Source organism: Melanerpes formicivorus, unplaced genomic scaffold (assembly GCF_026170545.1).
Source record: "Melanerpes formicivorus ecotype bairdi unplaced genomic scaffold, bMelFor1.0.p_v2 SCAF_13, whole genome shotgun sequence".
In the NCBI taxonomy this organism is placed as follows: domain Eukaryota; kingdom Metazoa; phylum Chordata; class Aves; order Piciformes; family Picidae; genus Melanerpes; species Melanerpes formicivorus.
In genome coordinates, this window is record NW_027142365.1 from 11,291,677 (window position 1) to 11,311,413 (window position 19,737).

Here is a 19,737-nt window from a genome sequence, read left to right on the forward strand (position 1 = left end):
TAAAAAATCACTGGCACACATTGACTTAAAACACCCATTGCAAGATGGGTATTTTACCCACTTCAGGACGGGTTAGCAGATGACAGCTCTGCAGCATTCTGTTCTCACCTCACAGCTGCCACTGCAGACATTAAAAAATCAGCACTCTGGGGTTAGTTTGGGAATTTTGGGGGGGGTTATTTATTTATTTTTACAAACTGAGCCTTTGTGTCTAAAGTAGAGCAATGTCTGGGTATGCATCAATGCTGCATGAGCACTGGGGGGAATATAATGCAGACCCTGAGGCACAGCCCGAGCACACAAACACACACAGAGGCATGTATGCATAGAATCCAGCAGTTCAGCCTGTATATATACTGCATATATATACACACAGATTGTTTATACAATGATGTTTATGCACATGTATTTATATAATGCAAAGGTGTGTCCTGATCATGGGTTTAGGCTTTAAAATGAACAGGGCAGAATGCAGCTGAGGCAGAGCTCAACTAACCCAACTCTCATCCATCTCGAAATGGAGTGAAGAGCACAAAATATGAATGTTCAGAAGATGGTTTAGCTTGTCCTAAGGGGGCTGGCATGACTTGCCTCATGGATGCACCCACTCCTCTTCCTTGAATTTAAGGGAGCTGCTCTAACTAGCTCCACTCTTTGACAGCCAAAGTGAGAAGATCTGCCTTTAGGCAGCTCAAGATAGCTCTGCTGAAAACAGTGATGTTACAGCAGTAGGGTATATGTGCTGGCAAATTAAACATGGCTTTGACTATTGTGAGATTTGTATTTACCCCACTGGAGATATATATCCTGCTCCACAGCCCACAGAAACTGTGCCCTTCATTTCTAATCAGTATCCTAGCCCTTGCTCTGGGCTCTCCCTGACCTCACTGACCCTCCTGTGAATCCAAGAGAAAATGCCACATGCATCGCTGGCACGGCAGTCAATACAGATCAGGCTTTTTCTTCCCCTTTCAACTACCTTGAGAGGGTATGAGCAGATTTCCACACCTCTTTTCATAGACACCAAGCTAAGAAATAGAGAGCTCAAGAGGAAATGCTTGGGTGCCTGTCCCTAAAAGATGCAGATGTCATGTGAGGGCTGCTGTTGATGATTCAGGTGACTGAACTAAGGTGTCTGAGTTGAAAAAAATTTGGCCTATCTTGTCTGAAGTCATTGGCTCAGTGTCAAAAGAATCAAGACTGAAATGTTAAATTTCTTCAAGACCAGGCTCTCCTATTAGCCATTTACCTTAAAGCTTATTAATAGGCCCATATTCTGCCTTCAATTTTGCAGCTGTGTTTACACACACAGTTAATTGCAGGCAACAAAACACACCTACAGAATCTGGAGAAAGTAATTAGGTCTTTATGCTTTGCTTGTATTGAGACAGTATATTTCATTCCAGAGAAGGCAGTGAGCATCTTCCCTTTGCCATGGTAAGGTCTTTAGCTGAAGCAGTGACAGTTTAAAATTAAAAGAAAGCACAGGGAGGAGAAGACAGCATAGAGATTATTTTGGTCAGTGGCTATAAAAGCAGAACCTGCACACTGGGTCTTGCTGCCTTAAGAAAGTGAATTAATGCACTTTGCAGAAACCAGAAATTGCAGAGAAAGAAAGGAGAGGGGGCAGCACTGCACACCACAGGTACCTGACTGCCAGAGACCCCAGCCCCACGCAGCTTTTGGCTAGGTGCAGTGAGCTGACACACAAGCTACACCCTGGCCTCCCAGGCCAGGCAGTGACCTCACTCTGGGACCCATTGTTGCCAGGAGGGATGGCAGCTCCTCCTGAGGTCTAACATCTTCCCTGGCTCACACCACCTTAAGCAGAGTTTCCCAGACTGGGGCAGATCTGGTGCATGCACAGAGCCTCTCACCAATGCCTGTTGCCCATGCCCAGCCTCTGCCCACGAGGTCTGGCTAAGCAGCTTTGCTATTACTCTCTTCCCCCCTCTTAGGTCCCTGACCAGATCAGGGGAGCTACTGTGGCTCAAGCCTGCAAGGTGAGGAGCCAAAGACTATCTGTACTGAATCTGGCCAGGGACTGGGCTGTAATCAACCACTGGCCAGTTTCCAAAAGCTTTGCCTTAGGTCTTGTGCTCCTGACACATTTAGATGCTGCCATGGGTTTGGTAGGACTTCAAAGCCCGACACTAGAGCTGTCAGTGGTTTTGCTTCCAGTGCTTTTCAAACAAAGACTCCACAAGCAGCAGTGTAAATTCTCATCTTTTTCTCCACGTCTGTGGACAGACTCAGGACAAAACTTCTGCCCTCCTTCTTATGTGTGCATTCAGAAGGGAAAAGCTGGAGATGAGCCTTCACTGATCTTGTGCACAGGTAAACTTCATCCTCATGCCCTTGCAGAGCTGTACATCCCAGGCTGTTATCAGAGAGGCCTTTCCTTTACTCAACAGTCCAAACATTCCTTCTCTCTCCATCAGGTCAATGAACTTTCTTGTCAGAAGGGCTCCCTTCCCATCAGCTACCAGTCTGTTCTCTTTTGACAAGCCAAGGGACTGTGCCCAATGCAAATTCTTTCAATTTTTTGCAATTTGCTGAGATAGGCCAAAATTTTTAGCCATGAAATTCCAGAGTAAGATAGGAGGTGACAAAGAGTATAAATGAAAAGACTAAGTGGAATGATTGCAAAAAAAAAATAACAGTAAAAAAATACCTTCACAATGTAGTGTTTGAGAGTCATGACCTCGCTACAGTTAATCACACTCACTTTTTCCTTGTGATTTTTCTACAGTCAATCATACTCATTCTTTTTCTCCTTTATTGACTTGCTCTGAAGGATCCAGGTTTCTGAGTCTTTAAGGACTCAGGTTAAGTAGCCACCCAAGTACCTACCCTGAGCTCAACAGGCCAGCTCACACAGGGAAAGCCAACCACATACGGTGATGTCAGCAGGACCTCACCGACTCCACTAAAATAACCTAAAGGGATGCTGCATCTTTCCCTCTTGGCTCCAATCTCCCCTGCTGTGATAGAGAACATCGGTGTGTTTCTTCCTTCTGCTGTTACTACAACAGCCTTTCCATTTCATGTAAGCCATACAAGGTGAGGGCAAAGCGAAACTGCAAGGCAAATGTCTCTCCTGATTACGTTTCCCCATGTGCCACTACAGCTGCTCGTAATGAAGTACAATTTGCACCAGCCAACCCCCACCATCACATCCCTGAAATCCATCCACATGCAATACTTTATATCTCAGAGAGGCTGCTGGTGGTTATTAGCAAGTGTCCTCTCCAGCATGCACATTTAATTATGTTTACTCTTTTAACTACAGGGGATGTCATACAGCACAGTCTGAAAAACAAAGAAAGCTTGAAATGTCATGTACCAGGTGAAAATATCCCATCGCCACAGCCCCCTGGCCAGCCAACCATCTCTCTCATTTTCCTTAGTGTGACATATTCCAAAAGTACAAACACTGGAGCAATTTCATAGGTGAACCTGAAATGTAGTAATGTCCACATTTAATGCTTTCGTCTACAACACGAGGACATCTTTTTCCAGTATCACATCGCATTACAGCCACAACACAATCCATCTTGCAGTGGGGAGAGCTCTGCTTTGCAGCACTTTCCATAACCTTTCTCCTGATCTGACATCAAATGTCTAGAAGGAGAAATGCTGAGAGCAGTGAGACTCCATTTCCACCCTGAAAAGGGCGACACAGATCTTGTCCACCTCCTCCAGGCTCAAGGCTTTGCCCTATATTCAAGAGCTGCTGGGCATAGCCAGACCTTTGCCTCACAAAGGCCTGCGTGCATGCCTAGAAGCACACACATCAGCAGCCCTATTCACGATGACAAGACAGTGCACAAAGCTAAGCAAGTGCATCAAAATGCTTCCTAGTCTCAAAGTGCCCTCCCCCCCCCACCACACACACTTTAAATTGTGCCCCTCTTTCTTACAGAAAGATTTGCTCTGGCTGTTCTGAGTGTGGATTGCACATGACCCCCCGACACAAACGCAGCTGTTCACTTAGCACACCTCTCATCATACTTATTTGTGTGTGTGCAAAATGCCAGAATATTTTCTTCCATATATTTTTTTGAGGGGAGTAGCAATACTGACATCTTATTAGTATGATGACATTTTATAGGAGACAGTCTATTAGGACAACATTGAAAGCCTTAAAGGAAACAGATTTTTCTTTCAGCAATCTTGCATAAAATTTATGCTGTCTGTTGTTCAGCTGCAGCAGCAAATATTTTGGAGTGTAACTGTAAAATCATCTTACATACTATTGGGAGGGGGAAATGAATATCTGCTACTTACATATTAGTATTTGCTGCTGATGTTAGCCAGTCTGCTGCCAATCCAACCATGTCCAATCCAGTTGAAAGTTGATTAAAATATCTGGGGTGCCCTGCATAAGAGGGAAAACGTTATCAAAAGGCTGATGACTCTGAATGGAACTATTCAGTGCTGAACAGTCTATTTACCTCTGGATTTCTATAGAGGAGGAAATGCTTTCAAGGTACAAAAGAAAGCAAACAGCACGAAATACATCTCTGGGAAAAGGCAGGATTTTGATGGGAAAAGGCAGGATTTCGCTGGGAAAAGGCAGGATTTCGCTGGGAAAAGGCAGGATTCCTCTTGGGAAAAGGCAGGATTCCTCTTCTCTCCCATTCCAAACTCACTAAAAATCAGTAATTCCCCTGAACACAGAATAACGAATTCCAACATTCCCTATTATCTTCTCAATGTGCCTTGAAAATTAGCACATGGCTGCCTCACAAAAATAGCTGTTTGCTCCCCTTGGTGTGTCACATGTTGTCACTGGATGTGGTTTTGCCTGGCTAGGTTTGAAAGGCACGCACGAGACACCATCTGAAGAGCTCGCCAGTGCATATAACATCAGTGATGAATGGCTAATGATTGTAATAGGCAGGGAGAAATGAGAAAATGGAACATTTTGGTGACTGCTTTGCACATGACTCAATGGCTGATGATTGTAGGAAGATGGCAGGGAAGGTGGCAGTCCTTGTCGTTTCTTTCCTCTCAGAGTGCAATTACAAACAGCCTGGCCGCTCACCAGCGTGATTTAAACAAACCCCACGCAAGCCAGCACCGCTGCCCCAGCAGAAGGATGCACAAGGATACTCAACCAGCTGATAGTCCTGGGGGGGTATAATTGCATACCCATTTTCTTCTAAAACCCTAGCAGAGATTTTTCTTAACACGCCTAGAGCCATTAAACCCAGGAACCATTAAAACTCCATTTTTAGTAGTTGCTCCCCACAAGCCCCTGTCAAGTGGCATAATTACCGGTACAAATTAGGGATGGTTCACAATTAAATGCTATCCAACCCAAAGGAAGGCTGCCTCTGCTTGGAAAACACCTGTCCTGACCCACAGACAACAAGATACTGTCATTGCCATCACAGAAAACAAAAGGCAGAGCAGGATGATTGAGGAAATGCAGACCCAGCACCAAGAGCATTTTGGTCTCCGGTGGCCTCTTATCAGGCACGGACACATGGCTGGCAGAGCAGCACGGGGAATTGCTCCTCGGCTCCCAGCACACAAAGGCACAGTAATCGTGCTCTGCAGGCAGGCCAGAGCAGGGGATAAGGGCTGGAGAGGAGACACACATGCAATATCCAGCTCCCTGCACCCTTAATCTGAGATGAGCTCCATGTCACTGCCATCCAGCTTGACTGCATTTTGCCCCAGACCCTCCTCACTGGAGATAGAAGCTGTCACCTTGGTCAGTGCTGCCCAGGACAGGTAGTCAGAGCCCCATAGGCACTGAGGGACACTGCTGAGATCCAGCAGGACAGGCAGGATCTGGCTGCCGCCCTCCATGCTCTTGAGTGGGGTAGGTGGGCCAGGAGCACACGTGTACCCCACCACAGCTGTGATCCCGTGCCAGTGGCTCTGCCTGCAGAGAACTGCCTCTCCTACAAAGGCCTGACAGTCCCCTGACAATGGCACCTGAGAGAGATTTTGGTATTTATAATTTGAGTTCAATTTCACAGCCAAGCTTCCAAGTGGGTTCCTAAATTCTGCTGGAAAAATTAGGAGCTGAAAGCTTTTGGTGAGTCTGGGCCACAAAAAAAGCTCAACGAGGCCAAGAATACTCCTGCTTTGGAAAGAAATCCCCACTGAAAATCTGGTGAACAGCAGAATTTGTATTTGCAGACGCAGTGTCTCGGCAGCTTTCTGTCAGTCCTGTTCCCAGCCCCGGGCGACAGCCCTCTTGTCACTGCTGGTTTCCTCAAAGGAGCCTCACAGCACACCTCCTGCTCTGGGAACGCTGCAGGAGCAGGGCCGGCTGCGCGCAGGGGTCGGACAGCCGTACCCTGGAGCCAGGGAGGTGGGGACAGCAGCATCCTGCTCCCAGAGACATCAGCGTGCGCAGAGCCCGAGCTGCTGCTGCTGCTGCTGGCAGGGCTGCTGGGGGAGCCCGCAGAGCCCCCACCTGTAACACATTCCCATTCAGCAAGGCCCTTCCCTCCCGCAGCACGGCTGTAGCACGCAACGGCAGGGATCGGAACACCCCGACTTGACTCCAAGCTCAGCTGCCAGTGTTTGCCCACCCAGGCGACAGCCCAGTATGCGAGCAAGCTCTTCTCCCTCAGCTAGAGGGCCATGGAAAATTCTGGCTTTGCCTGAAGTACAGGCTCCAGCGGTCAGGTGGGCAGAGTTTGTGAGAGGTGCTCAAGAATCACCACCTGGTGCTGTCTGCCTGAAATGCACACCCTTTGTCGTGGTTGTCACTGAACAAAGGGATGACTGGAACAGAATAACAGGGAGAAGGGAGCAGGGGAGATGTGAAAATAGGAGATCGCTGCTGGCTGGTTAGTTTAGCAGCACGCAGCCTATTTACACATATTGCAGAGCAAGTGGGGAGAGGACAGGCAAGATCCTGGGCTGAAGCACAGGGACAGCCAAGGCCACACTTCCCTGACAGGAATGTGCCTTCATGCCACACACCCTCCTCTCAGACGTGCCCCTCACTGCTCTAGGTTTGAGGCACGGACACAGCATGAGCACAGCCTCCGCAGAGAGAAGGAGGGCTGGGCAAAGACAGCATGGATAAAGGGATGCCTGGTGGCACTGGGTTTGGCTTTGCCCACAGCCCTACCACATACACAGCCTGCTACCAGCATCAGGGACTGCCAGGCTGGACCAGTGCCAGCTCCTCACACCCTTCCTGGGGTTTCCAAGCCATTTTTAAACGCTTGCATTTCAGTTCCCCCGCTGAGCATTGCACAGGAACTGAATTTCACATCCATGTATGCCTACATTTGCACACACTGACTTTATATTCTCTCAGATAAAATTCTCCTTGAGGGTGGATGCTGGTAGTTGGTAATGGGTTAGAAATCTGTGTGTGGCTCCTCCAGCACACCCCAGCAAGCTGTGACATGCAGGCAACACCTGGGACCATCCCACACTTGCCCCTTGGTGGAGAAATCAGCCATCCAGGTCCTCAAATCCTACTCGGGGGTCAGTGCTGGGCCCTGGGGCTCCAGCTGCGGGGCTCATCTAAGCAATACAGTTTATTTTGCAATCAGCCTCCCCGGCCTTTGCGGCCAAACGCTGCCCAGGCCACTCCTCAGCCCAGGAGGGGCCGTGTCTTAAGGGCTCCAGCAAGCCGGAGCAGCGGTAGACCCCCACCGCCAGAAACCTCACTGCACTGTCCTTCTTCTGAGGCTAATTCAAGGGGTTTAGTCCAAAGCAATGCCTAAAGGGCTCCGGGTGTAAATCCTGTGCATTTCCTGAGCCCCCCCCACTCCCCGCCCCGGGGCTGGGGGTCGACCCCAGGGTGCTGAGGACCAGAGGCAGCCAAGCGAAGCAGCTCTTCACCCCCTGGCCAAACGGACATCCCACAACGCTACTTCAGTTGACACAGCCCCCCAGCACCAGTCCTCTGACCCTGAAAACATCATTTTCGTTTTAAAAATGAAGAGAAGGAAAAGCCTCACCTAACAGACAGGAAAAGGCAGCTTTGGTTTAGAGAGTCTTTTTTGGATGCACAAAATGAAATCGGTCCACTACGTTAAACCAAAGAACGATTAACGAAAATCACTTTGTAAAGCCTGTTCTTTTATTCCCCACCTTCACAGATCCTGTGTTTCACAGTATTCTGTGGAAATATATTTCCTATGCCCTAGCCAGACAGATCACATGGATCACTGGACTGATCGACTTTGCTCCTGTGGACATCATTTATCTAACTATTTATTCCAATATTTCACGGGCGTTTTGACGGCACCCGACTCATGCATCAAAAACATTCAGCTGGATGTTTCCACCTCTCAACGAGGAGGGTTTACACAGATCCCCCACAATCTTTTCTCGGTCTGTTTTCTTCCCCCCAAAGGTGCCAAAACCTGGGCTTTGTTTTGTTTTGCCCTCAACCTCTATTCACACATCAGCCTTTTGTCTCTTTCAGTAATTGCTACCCATTTATTTTAACGCAATTCGGATGCCCACTAAGAGCTCCCCGCACTGTCCATTATTTCTCAGTCGTGGCCATTAATTGCAGCTTTGTGTCCCCTCAGACCCAGTTTATTTAAGGTGGCCACGGGTGTAGGGCTGGGGGCTTTCCCACGCTGTCTCACTCACGCGAAGCCCACACTGGGACAAGTTTAACAGGGGTGATCCCAGAAACCCATCCCTGCCCTCCCCAGTGGAAAACCAAACCAAACCAAACCAAAACCAAACCAACCAATAACAAAAGGCTATTAAACCAAGTCGGGCTTCGGTTTCATAGCTTCAGCCTAAAGTTAAACACACACCCACACCCCTACCCCCAATCCTCAGTACGCCTGTGCTCAGTTCTGCTCAATTCTCCTGGTTTTATGTCTTGCAGGAAAGGAGAAAGACAAAGCAAATGGCCGCTCACAGCTCCCATTGACAGGGTATTTGCTGGAATTTGGGCTCTTCAAGGGGCTGCTCCCCCCCACTGCAGGGACGCTCCCCTCGCCCAGCCCCACCCAACCCCGAGGTGTGCGGGGAGCAAGGGGCTACCCCCGGGCCATCGCGCGTGAAACGAACGGAGAGGAAAGAAAGTGGCAAAGGAGGTGAAAAGGCTGCTCGGTGGCAAATTCGGCAGCTCCGAGGCACGGGAACATTAATTTTAAATCGGAATGGGCGTGCAACGCTGTGCTGACAGCCACCGAACCCGGGCTGCTGGAGTGTTCCATCATCTAGGAACAACGATTTCTGTCTCTGCTAGAAATTGCTTGCAAGTGATAAAATACTGCTGCTGCTGCTTCAATCTTGAGCATTTCAAGATGAAACGAGATGATAGCTTTAATCAATGACGAGACCGTGTCGGGTAGGAAACGAGCATGGCCATTACCTGTTTTAATTGCATACTTCAGAGTTGTTCTGCAGTTCAATAAAATTTCTTCCAAGGTCTGTGGCTGGTCTGCCAGTTCCCAGTTATATTCCTGGAGCAGCTCATTGGGGTAGTGGAAATCAATAACTTTTGTTGATCTATCAAAACTTTTTGCCACGTACTGAAGTAAAATGTCCACAACATCTTGCAGGAAAGACATAGTTGTTATTTCTCCGTCGCATGCCGGCAGAAGATCTGGGGAATGGAGAAACGAAATGTTAACTTTGTTTTGTGATCACAGACGCAGATTTGGGACAAAAGGTTTCTCCCGTTTACGCTTAGGAAACGTTTTCAGTGCGCTCAATACGAACAGACTTTGTTTTCGTTTAATGAGAAAATCGGAACGATCGTATTGTAAGGAATGACCTGAGAGGTAACAGGTTTTAACGTTCTATCTCTAATTTTGTCCACTGTGTATTTCAGACCAATTTTTAAGACAATGAGGGAGAGTGAGGAAACAAAGAAAAAGGGAAAACGAATCTCAAGAAATAGAAAGATTGGGAAACAAACGCCAAAAGAAGCACTCACCCCCCCCGCCATTTGTCTTGCAATAAAACACCTAAACCGTGACTCCCCAGCACAAGGAACTTGTTGATAATTTAGTGCTTCTTTTTTCTGAGGCAACGCTGCACAACCTTTCAGTGCACACCCTCGGCACCTTTTGTCTGAGTACCATGGCTCAGGCTGAGCCGAGCTGTAGCCGAAGCCCCTAATACGGGGTACCCCCGGAGCGATCAGACGGGGAGCAGCAGGGGCACAGGGTGTCTACAGCCGCTCTCCTACGGCGGGTCCAGGAGGGCAAAGCTCGTCCCGGGTTGCCGTGTAAACCGGAGCCGTTCTGGCCAGCGCATTTCTTCGGGGAGCTGGGATCTGTTTAGTAGCGGAGACGCTACCTCAAACACCTCAAAGGTCAGAAAAGGCGAATTGCAAAAATACCTCAAATTAAAATAAATCAGTAAGAGAGCACTCGCTCTCCCTCCTCCCCTCAAACCTTAATGACATCGCAAGGACTTCAACCAGAAGGTCGCTGCTGTCAGGACTCCTCTAGAAACAGCAACCTGCAGGCTCCAGCACGCCGGGCTTTAACGCTTGTGGGGGGTTGTTGGGCTCTTTTTTTTTTTTTGTCTGCTTCTGTTGGGGTGTTTTTTAGGTTTGATAAATACTGTGCTATGTGCCGGGGGGCTCAGGGGTGGGCCGGAGCTGGGGGCTCAGTGGAGCCGCCACCGCGCACCGTCGGGCCCTAGGGCTCTTCGCACTGTGGGCGGAGGCAATTTCCCGACCGAACAGCTGTGGTTTTGGGGCTAGTTTTAGGGACGGAGAATGGCCCGGGAGCGCCGTTACCTGTTGAGTGCAGAAAGGCGTAATTCACCTCCGGTTTTTGGCAGCCGCAGGGTTTTTTGTCGCAGGTACAGGCCGGCCGCGGCTCCGCTGCCCCCGGGGCTGCCTTGGCGCCTGTTTCCACGGGCTTCTCGGCATCTCCGTAGAGTAGGGCTTGACAGTGACACGGACAAACGACCTCAGCACTGTGGCATCAGCCCCTGTGTGTGTCCCCCACCCTCCCCGCCCTCCCCGCCCCGGGGCAGGGCCCGGCGGCCGCCCGCCAGCGCTCCGCAGCCTCGCCTCTGTCGCCCTTACCGCAGAGTTTGTTTCCGATCCCTCCCGTGAACTTCTGCGCAACCTGACACCAGGCTCTGGCTGCAAGAGAAAACGAAACGGAGGGTCCATGGGGTCGGGTGTGGGCGGGGGAGCCTCGTCCCACACCGGGCACGGCTGCCCGCGAAAGCCCTGCCTAGCCGAGCCGCCGTCGGTCCCCGCCGCTCCGTCCCTCTTGTCAAGCTACCCCAAAGGGGTCTTCCGTACCCGAGCAGCGCTGCCGCGGAGGCTCTGCGGCTCCGTCGGGTCGGTCCCACCTGGCTGCTCGGAGGCCCCCCCCTTACCTGTGCCGGGGCTCTCAGCAGCCGCGGAGCCCTCCTCGGCCCCGAAGGGCCAGAAGCCGGAGCCGGGGCTTGCCATGGCGAAGGCGAACCGGTGGGGCGGGCAAGGAGCGGCGAGCTGCAGCCCAGGCGGCCTGAGCGAGTGTGCGGTGTGAGTGTGCGGGTGTGTAAGTGCGTGCGGCTGCGCCAGGCGGCAGCAGGCGAGGGGGCGGGGGCGCCCCGGGCACGCGTGGGTGGGAGCGTCTCCCGTGGGCGCCCCCGAGGCGCGCTGGTGCCGCCGAGCTACCGCCGGCCGCTGTCCCCTTGCCTGGCACGGGGCAGGCGGCGCCGCGGGGGTGGGGGGAGGTGACCCTCCGGGGAGGGCAGAGACGGCGATGTGAGCCGTGAAGGGTCTCTAGCGCCCAGCACCAAAGAGGAGAGAGGAGGGGAGAGCCTGGGGCAGACCCGAACCCTAGGACAGCGTGCACTGCAGTTGCGGCTGCTTCGTGGGGAACGGAGAGCCAGGCGTCTTGCGCTGCTTCCACCTCACCGATAGCCCCTGCGGCCCGGTGGGGCGGGAGCGGGAGGCCGAAGCTCCCCGGCATTGCCAAGGCGATCTGAAGGTGATTTTTTTGGGCCTTGACACGGGCGGCCGCGGCGGTACAGCCCAGTGCCCCGAGGGGAGGGCTGGGACACCGGTCGCTGAGGCTGCGGGGAAGCGTCCCCAGTCCTGTCAGTTGCAATGCGCTGAGAGAACTACCCCCGACCCTCGGCCCCTGCACCGAGGCAGCCCCGCGGCTGCGAGCTGGGGAGTCTCGGGTGGTGCCAAGGCCAGGGCAGTGCCTGGCGCAGACGACGAGCAGCGGGCGAAGGGACAGGGCAGGGCGACAAACCTCCCGAGACCCCGCCGCCCCTCCGGCTAGGCTCTGCTGGCAGCGACCGGCGGCGGCCCGTGGGTCTGGGACGGCGGGCGGACGGTGCGCCGGGGCAGGAACAGCTCCGGCTTCCCACTCCCACTGCCGGGCTGGGCAGAGGGGGCACGGCTGTGCTCCCGGGTAGGTGGCGGGAGGAGCCCTGCGTGACGCCGAGGCTGCCTGGGGGCGGCCCTAAGGTCCTGCCCCGGCGTGAGTGCTGGCATCCCCACCCGCTGCCAGGGTCACCCCTCAGATCCTGAGGATAAGGAGCCCGGCGGAGCCGTCCTGCTCGCTCCAACCCCGTGGGAGTCAGCAGGTGTCGGAGGCGACTGGAAGAACAGGAAAACTGCTGCTCCCCATCTCTTCCCCTACGTCGTTTCTGAAGGCATCCCAAAAGACTTCCTTCCAGCCAGCCAGTTCTCCGCGGCAGCACGGAGCCCTCCCTTGCCATGCTCTGCCCACACAGGTGGGATCTGAAGACCTGACCCTGAGAAGCAGGCCGGTGAGCCCACGTCCGCGCAGGATTTGGTCCTGCAGAGAACAATGGACACGCATCGCTCCTCGCAGCCAGGCCCTGGGGGCTCCCAGGCTGTGGTCAGCCCAGGTCTCTCCTTTCTGTAGGCACTCACAGGGGTACCAGGACTGGCCACCTGTGAAATGTCATGGAGCTGGCTTGATGGGAAAGTAAACCCAAACTGCCCTGCTGGGAAAGTAAAAGTAAACCAGCCCCGATGTGAAATCCCAGGTCTGCTCGAGTTTCCAGGTCACACTGGCTTGAAGGAAGCACGGTCTGGAACTCAGGCTTTCTGCAGCCAGCAGCTGCTGTCAGCTCTGCCCGGTCTGGCTCTCTTATACCCCAGCCCACAGCGTTTGGTAGCCTAGGTGTAATTCAGACACAGCCAACCCTCTCCCTGCCTTCTGCAGTTTTATTTACCATTTTAATAATACAGGAGAAAGCAACTTCGAGAGCGATTAAAAAAAATTAAACACTGTATTGCAAATTTTACAATGCAGCACATTTTTAATCAGGTGCACAGCCTCACAACTAGTTACAGATCAGGAAGCAATGGCTGCATGTCTCTGGGATCAGGAAGCGATGGTTGCCTGTCTCTGGGATCAGGAAGCAATGGCTGCGTGTCTCTGGGATCAGGAAGCAATGGCTGCGTGTCTCTGGGATCAGGAAGCGATGGTTGCCTGTCTCTGGGATCAGGAAGCGATGGTTACCTGTCTCTGGGATCAGGAAGTGATGGTTACCTGTCTCTGGAGAAAGGGCCAAGTGTGTGTGGGGCACAGCCAAAAACCCAAGCCCTGTGGCTCGCTGCTGCCATCAGTTGTATTTAGGAGAGCGAAGCGTGGAGGCAGGATTAGGCCTTTATAGCAGCGTCATGAAATTTGTCTTCTCTTGCTTTGCAGCTGGGAACATGCAATTGTTAATCCTGAAAGGAAGCAGCAATTAGCTGTGTGGTTTCTGCAAAATAAGGTCTTCTCAATAAGGGACTGGGGGAAAATTTCAACGGGGTGGCCATGGCTTTTATTTCCACTTAATTTCTAGTGGAACTGATTAAGAAGGATCATTACATTTAGGCAGCAATCAACCAGACAGTGTATTTCTATTCCTTTCTTGGCACCCCAGAGATTAAGACTCCTAAAATTCTAAAGCAAACGAGAGCAAAGCAAACACAATTGAAAAGTTCATCACTTAGTCACAAAGCTGAGAGGCAGAGAAGAGGGCTGGGTGTTACTTCCCATAAATGAACATCTCCAACATCAAGATTGTAGACACAATACTGACCTTTAAAACTGGCTACTAGCTTTACAGTGAAGCCAATGATGGGATGAACTGCCATAGTATGCTATCCAATCAATCAAGTGTGTTTGTTTTCATTAGAGGGACACTTGCCTCCAGCACAGGTCATCCCAAAACTGAGGCATTGTAAACCTAAAACGAGCAGAAATTTGTCTAGGGTGTTCTTGTAATTTAGTGGTTTTTTTTTCCCTGTAAAGCAACTTATTAGAAACAATAACTAAGGTTTTTCTGAAGGTGCCTGTGGGAGTCGAGAAGCTTAACTAGGGAACTATAAACTAAATGATCTGTTTTAATTGGATGAGACTAATGAAATGCAAAAGAAAAAGGAAAGAAAAGAAAAATAGGCATTGAGGAAAGCAAACCAGATTTGAGCTGCTTCATTGTTTAATAATGTGAAGATATAGCAATGGTGCCTGAAAGAAAGCTGGGGGGGGATTGTATTAATTACTAAGTGTCTGATAGGTGACAGTGTCCCTTTGCAACGGTGCTGGGCTGTAAACCGCAGTAACTCCTATTCAGGTGAACAAACGTGTTGTAAACTTGAAAACATTGGAGAGTTTCCAAAAAGAAAAGGAAAAAGAAAGAAAAAAAAAAAGGAAAAGGAAGCCCATGGTATAAAATGGTAAAAAAAACACCAAACAGATTATGCTAATAAAAGCCAAATGGCAGCAGGAACAGCAGCAGCAGCAGCAGCTAGAACTGCTGGATAAGGCGCCGGCGCTGTGAGGTCTTCCGCAGCAGCCGTCTGTAGTCATAGGGATTATCTTCGGCTTTACTCTCTTCCAGGGGCCTTTCTGCAATCCTCGACCTAGGGATTATGGCAGAAGTGTTTTAGGCATTAAAGTCAAAACATTTACCTTGGCAAACACTCCCTAATCGACTGCTTAGCCTCCACCTCTCAGGGGGGAGAAATAAAAGGAGAAAGGAAAAAGAAAGAAAAAAAACCCCGACTGACTTTGCTAGGCCTCTTCCCCTGCTGCATAAAGCAGGCAGCCTGGAACAAACACACTGTACACTAAAAGCAGATGAACACAGCAAAACAACATGTTCTGCTGCGGAGGGGACATGATAATAGGACATGCAAACATAGAGGACGCGGAGGTGCTCTGCGGTAGCAGTTGCCTGATGGTTACTGAAGCACATTTCCAGTTGCCGTCGATTTGTTTGCTCTGTTTTTAACCTGCTCACTCTAAGTGTCTGTCATGGGTTTGTCCAGCTCATTTATTTTATTTCTTTAATATATATATTTATTTTTTTTCAGATGGCAAGGTGCATTTTGGGAGGCACTTCTGACAGGCTGGAATGGTGACCTAGCACCAGGTAATAGTTACCATGGAGCAAGATTAAAAACCAAACTGCAGTGATTTAGAAAGTCTGTTACTCTGAAATCATGATAAACATTTCTAGTGTCCTACACTGAAGCTGTAGCCCACAGCTGGTCCTACACCAGCACCTAGGGGAAACTGACAAAAAAATACTCAGTGCTTCACTTCTTCAGATCAAAATGACCTTAGTCTTTAGATCCAGGTGACCCCATCTGAATGACAGAGAAATGCAGAAGTGTTTATTAATTGTGTTCATTTGCCCTCAGAGGTAACAGAGTGCGTTTAAAAGTTACACAGATTTGTTTCACTATGGCTAACTAGGATACAGTCAGAGCAGCACACAATAAAAGGAGAGAAATTCATATCAGCTCGGTGGCAAAATCCTCATTCAGACTGAATGTGGCCCTGGGCATCCTGATCTAGTTGGAGGTGTCCCTGCTGATTGCAGGGGGGCTGGACAAGATGACCTTTGAGGGTCCCTTCCAACCCAATGCAATCTGTGAATCTGTAAACCAGACCTCAGGGTGACAGATTTGGTGTAATTAACCACCCTAAAAATGCACCATTTTTAAAGGGATTGAAATGATTTGGTAGTGCCCTTACACTATGATTTTTAATGCCATGTTTTCACAACATTGCCCTGAATCTAATTTAGATCCTGCCTGAACAAAAATCCCAAATTGAAATATGTTAAGGGGCATAAAATGCTCTACAAAATATTTTCTGTTACTACACTAACTCAGTGATCACCCCAGGCTTAGTGCTTCCCTCAAGCCTTGGAGCTTTCTAAAGTTTTCTTGCATATATGAAGGCACAAGAAGATAGAACTGTGTCAAGAGAAATCAATCTGTGTGTGCATTTGCAGTGTGTGGAGGTGCATTGGCAGGAGTGAGAATAGGAATTTCCACAGCCCAGCAGAGGTCACCCTCTATGAAGTCTATGTGGGAAGAGAGGAGATCAAGCAAACCCTCCTTTTAGGGTTCTTCTCCTGGTTGTCCACCTTGCTGGGCTCCACCAGAACCTATAAACACATGTGCTTCTCCCAGGACAGCAAGGACAGGAGGTAGTCAAGCTGATGTCTTATCTGCAGAAAGCACGCAGAAAGTCTGGCACACCTCCAACCTATTTAAAACCTAACTGATCAGAAATACTATTTTTAGGTTCTGCTTCAGTTTAATTTGATTTTAGAACAGAGATTTCCAGCAGGATGTCTGCCCATCTCATCTGGCACTTGGAAAGCCCCAGTCTGGCAGGTAGGCTGAACACCAATCCCATTAACATTTGTCCCTGCTGCATAAAGATGGGGAAATTTCAGCTCTACCTTTTACAAGTTCATTTGGCAAGGTTCCATAAATGAAAGAAAAAGGAAGGAAGGAAAAGGAAGGAAGGAAAAGGAAGGAAGGAAAAGGAAGGAAAAGGAAGGAAGGAAGGAAAAGGAAGGAAGGAAAAGGAAGGAAGGAAAAGGAAGGAAAAGGAAGGAAGGAAGGAAGGAAAAGGAAGGAAGGAAGGAAGGAAAAGGAAGGAAGGAAGGAAAGAAGGAAGGAGGAAGGAAGGAAATAAAAGAAAGAAAGAAAAAAGGGAGGAAGGAAGGAAGGGAAAAGAAAGGAAAGAAGGAAAGAAAGAAAAAAGAAAGAAAAAAAAAGAAAGGAAGAAAGAGGAAGAAAGGAAGAAAAAGAAAGAAAGGAAAGAAAAAGAAAGAAAGGAAAGAAAGAAAGAAAGAGAAAAAAGAAAGGAAGAAAGGAAGAAAGAGGAAGAAAGGAAGAAAAAGAAAGAAAGGAAAGAAAAAGAAAGAAAGAAAGAAAGAAAGAAAGAAAGAAAGAAAGAAAGAAAGAAAGAAAGAAAGAAAGAAAGAAAGAAAGAAAGAAAGAAAGAAAGAAAGAAAGAAAGAAAGAAAGAAAGAAAGAAAGAAAGAGAAAGAAAGAAAAAGAAAGGAAGAAAGGAAGAAAGGAAGGAAGGAAGGAAGGAAGAGAAAGAAAGAGGAGGAAGGAAAAAAGGAAAGAAAGAAAAAGAGGAAGAAAGAGAGATTTATGTCTATTTTGAAAGTCCATCTTTCTTTTTGTTAACCTTTTGGACACCTCAGCAAGGATACACAAGATTTATTTCCCCCTTCTATTATGTTGTGTGATTTACCGCTCAGTAGCTCTTAAAACTGAAGTCCTGCGCTCCACCGGGTGTCTCTTCTTCCTTGTGGTGGAACTGCTGTCCTTTGAGGTGGAATCAGTAGATGAAATTTCTTGGTAGTAGAAATCTAAATCTAGCACTTTGCTCAGACTGTCAAGAAATAAGCACACCGAGTGAGCAGTGTTACATTCAACATTCAAAACCAAGGCAGCCAGATACCATTGTTAGTTGTGTTCATGTGTTGGGGATCTCCGGGAAAACACACAGAGGCACGAGAAACCAGGCTCTGGAATGTGACTGCTGTGCAGTGCGGACACTGAGAATTCTGAAATGCTAAATCCTTTTGTGCGTTCATGAAGCAGGCATGTCTGAAAACGTTTGGGTTTGCCACTGGACTCAAAGCAGAGGCATTGTGAGGGTATCATTGATCTGACCTATTTTAGCCATCTCTTTGAGGAAGAGCTGAATCATTTTCCTAAACATGACTGGTTTTTTCCCCCTCTGAGTACAAGAAGCAACTAGTTCAGGTATCAGTGTCAATAATGCAGATGTCTGCTGTATTGTTAGATGAATGTAGTCCAGGGTATCATATGTGTAGAAAAATACAATCCCAGCATCCAGTTTAGAATGGTTAGGGACAAAATAGTATCTTAAAAGCAACCTGAAAAGAGAAGTTCAGGGTTCAGTTCTGATAGAAATAACTCATTGATTTCAGTTGCTGTGTTCTATTAACGCAGAGTCAGCACAGGAAAGAATTGCAGTCATGGAACTGGTCAACTGGATTTAAGGTGAGAGAAAGCTACCTGAGGCCATAGGAGTGAAAACACTAGATTCGGGTGTGAAATTATTTCTGGGATCCAAATGACAGCAGAAAGAGAGCTGTAACAGACCAGACACAGGGGACCTGGACATTAAGTGAATCCTTTAAGCAGTGGCACAACCAAGTGCAACTTAAACCACGGCTGAATGAAGCTAGGTGCTGTGAGCACGTATTAAGTGCACATAATCTCACGTCACTTCCTTTAGGTGTGCTGTTTGTATGCCGCAGCCTCAGCCGTGGACAGTGCTAAGAGCCCACTCACCTTGCACCTACCTGTGAGCAGGCTACCATAAGACACATGCTATGGTACCAAAGTCACTGAGGAGCAGCAAAGAACCTTAAGCACAGAAACACAAAGTAAAGCTCTGATGTGTGTCAGCAGCTGTGCAGCAGGGCTACAGCACACCTAAGGATCTAAGATACAAAAGGCCACAGGGTAGCCCCTGCTGGCTTTAGTTCTGCAGAGAGGTTAGTCACACTGGGGAGAAAAGACATGGTTGAAATTTCAAGGGCTGCTCTTCTTTACCTGCACCAACAATGGTTTTCTTAATTCCTCATGATCTATTTCCAAACAGGCATCTATTTTTAGAAGAGATTGTTAACAGTCTTTGCAATTTTCTTTTTTTTTTATGTTTTATTTTTTTTTTTGGGCCATCAAAAAAAAAATAAAATAAAGAACTGGTTGTTCATTTGCTTTGACTGGAATTTTAAGCACCTTCAATTATTTTCTGTGTCAGATCTATCTTTGATGTGGGCCTTATCTTAACTTATTATTATGCTTGTGTTGCCATGGTGAAGGGCCATGCTGCAGGAATCAGTAGACTGAATGCTAGAATGGATTTTTTGTCACTGAAAATTGCATATTTTAACTTTGTATACAATGTCCTTCCTCTGAATCACCAAATTACTGTGCCTTCCCCCCCCCCCCCCCCCTTTTTAATGCTTTATTCTTCTGGTTGAAGTACAGCTAAGAACTATTTCTGGAGTACTAAACCAACAATAGTGAGAGAATGGGAAAATAAAATTACCTTTCTTTTCTCGGTCTCCGTTTCTCATCCTGTATTGATTTCTAAGAAAATACAAAGTAATTAAACAATACTAAAAGGAAAGGTCATGCAAAGATACAATCCCAAGGGTTAGAACACCTCTGCTATGAGGATAGGCTGAGGGAGCTGGGGTTGTTCAGCCTGGAGAAGAAAAGACTCTGAGGGAACCTTAGAGCTGCCTGCCAGTACCAGAAGGGGACCTGCAGGAAGGCTGGAGGGGGACTTTTCATACGGGTGTCAAGAGACAGGACAATGGGGAATGGTTTTAAGCTGATGGAGAGCAGGTTTAGACTGGATCTTAGGAAGAAGTTATTCAGTGAGAGGGTGGTGGGACTCTGGAACAGGCTGCCCAGAGTGGTTGTGGCTGCCTCCTCCCTGGGGATGTTCAAGGCCAGATTGTATGAGGCCTTGAGCAACTGAG

General features: G+C 48.8%; 2 protein-coding genes across 11 annotated transcripts in view; both read right to left on the bottom strand.

Moving 5' to 3' along the window:
- GAD2 (glutamate decarboxylase 2) overlaps window positions 1-11,452 on the bottom strand; it is a 41,071-nt gene extending 29,619 nt beyond the window's left edge. Inside the window, exons 1-6 of the mRNA XM_068146098.1 lie at window positions 11,308-11,452; window positions 11,006-11,065; window positions 10,712-10,861; window positions 9,332-9,565; window positions 4,291-4,381; window positions 3,347-3,459 (exon numbers count right to left, since the gene is read on the bottom strand). Coding sequence (XP_068002199.1) covers window positions 3,347-3,459; window positions 4,291-4,381; window positions 9,332-9,565; window positions 10,712-10,861; window positions 11,006-11,065; window positions 11,308-11,383 — 724 coding nt within the window. The 5' untranslated portion in view covers window positions 11,384-11,452. The remainder of the gene's footprint in view (window positions 1-3,346; window positions 3,460-4,290; window positions 4,382-9,331; window positions 9,566-10,711; window positions 10,862-11,005; window positions 11,066-11,307) is intronic.
- Window positions 11,453-13,135: 1,683 nt separating this feature from the next.
- Window positions 13,136-19,737, bottom strand: part of MYO3A (myosin IIIA) — a 116,543-nt gene continuing 109,941 nt past the window's right edge. For all 10 annotated transcript variants that reach the window (XM_068146102.1, XM_068146100.1, XM_068146106.1 and 7 more), the window contains 3 exons: window positions 19,299-19,339; window positions 17,460-17,600; window positions 13,136-14,812 (listed from right to left, as the gene is read on the bottom strand). In XM_068146102.1, the coding sequence (XP_068002203.1) occupies window positions 14,698-14,812; window positions 17,460-17,600; window positions 19,299-19,339 (297 nt within the window). In that variant the 3' untranslated portion in view covers window positions 13,136-14,697. The remainder of the gene's footprint in view (window positions 14,813-17,459; window positions 17,601-19,298; window positions 19,340-19,737) is intronic.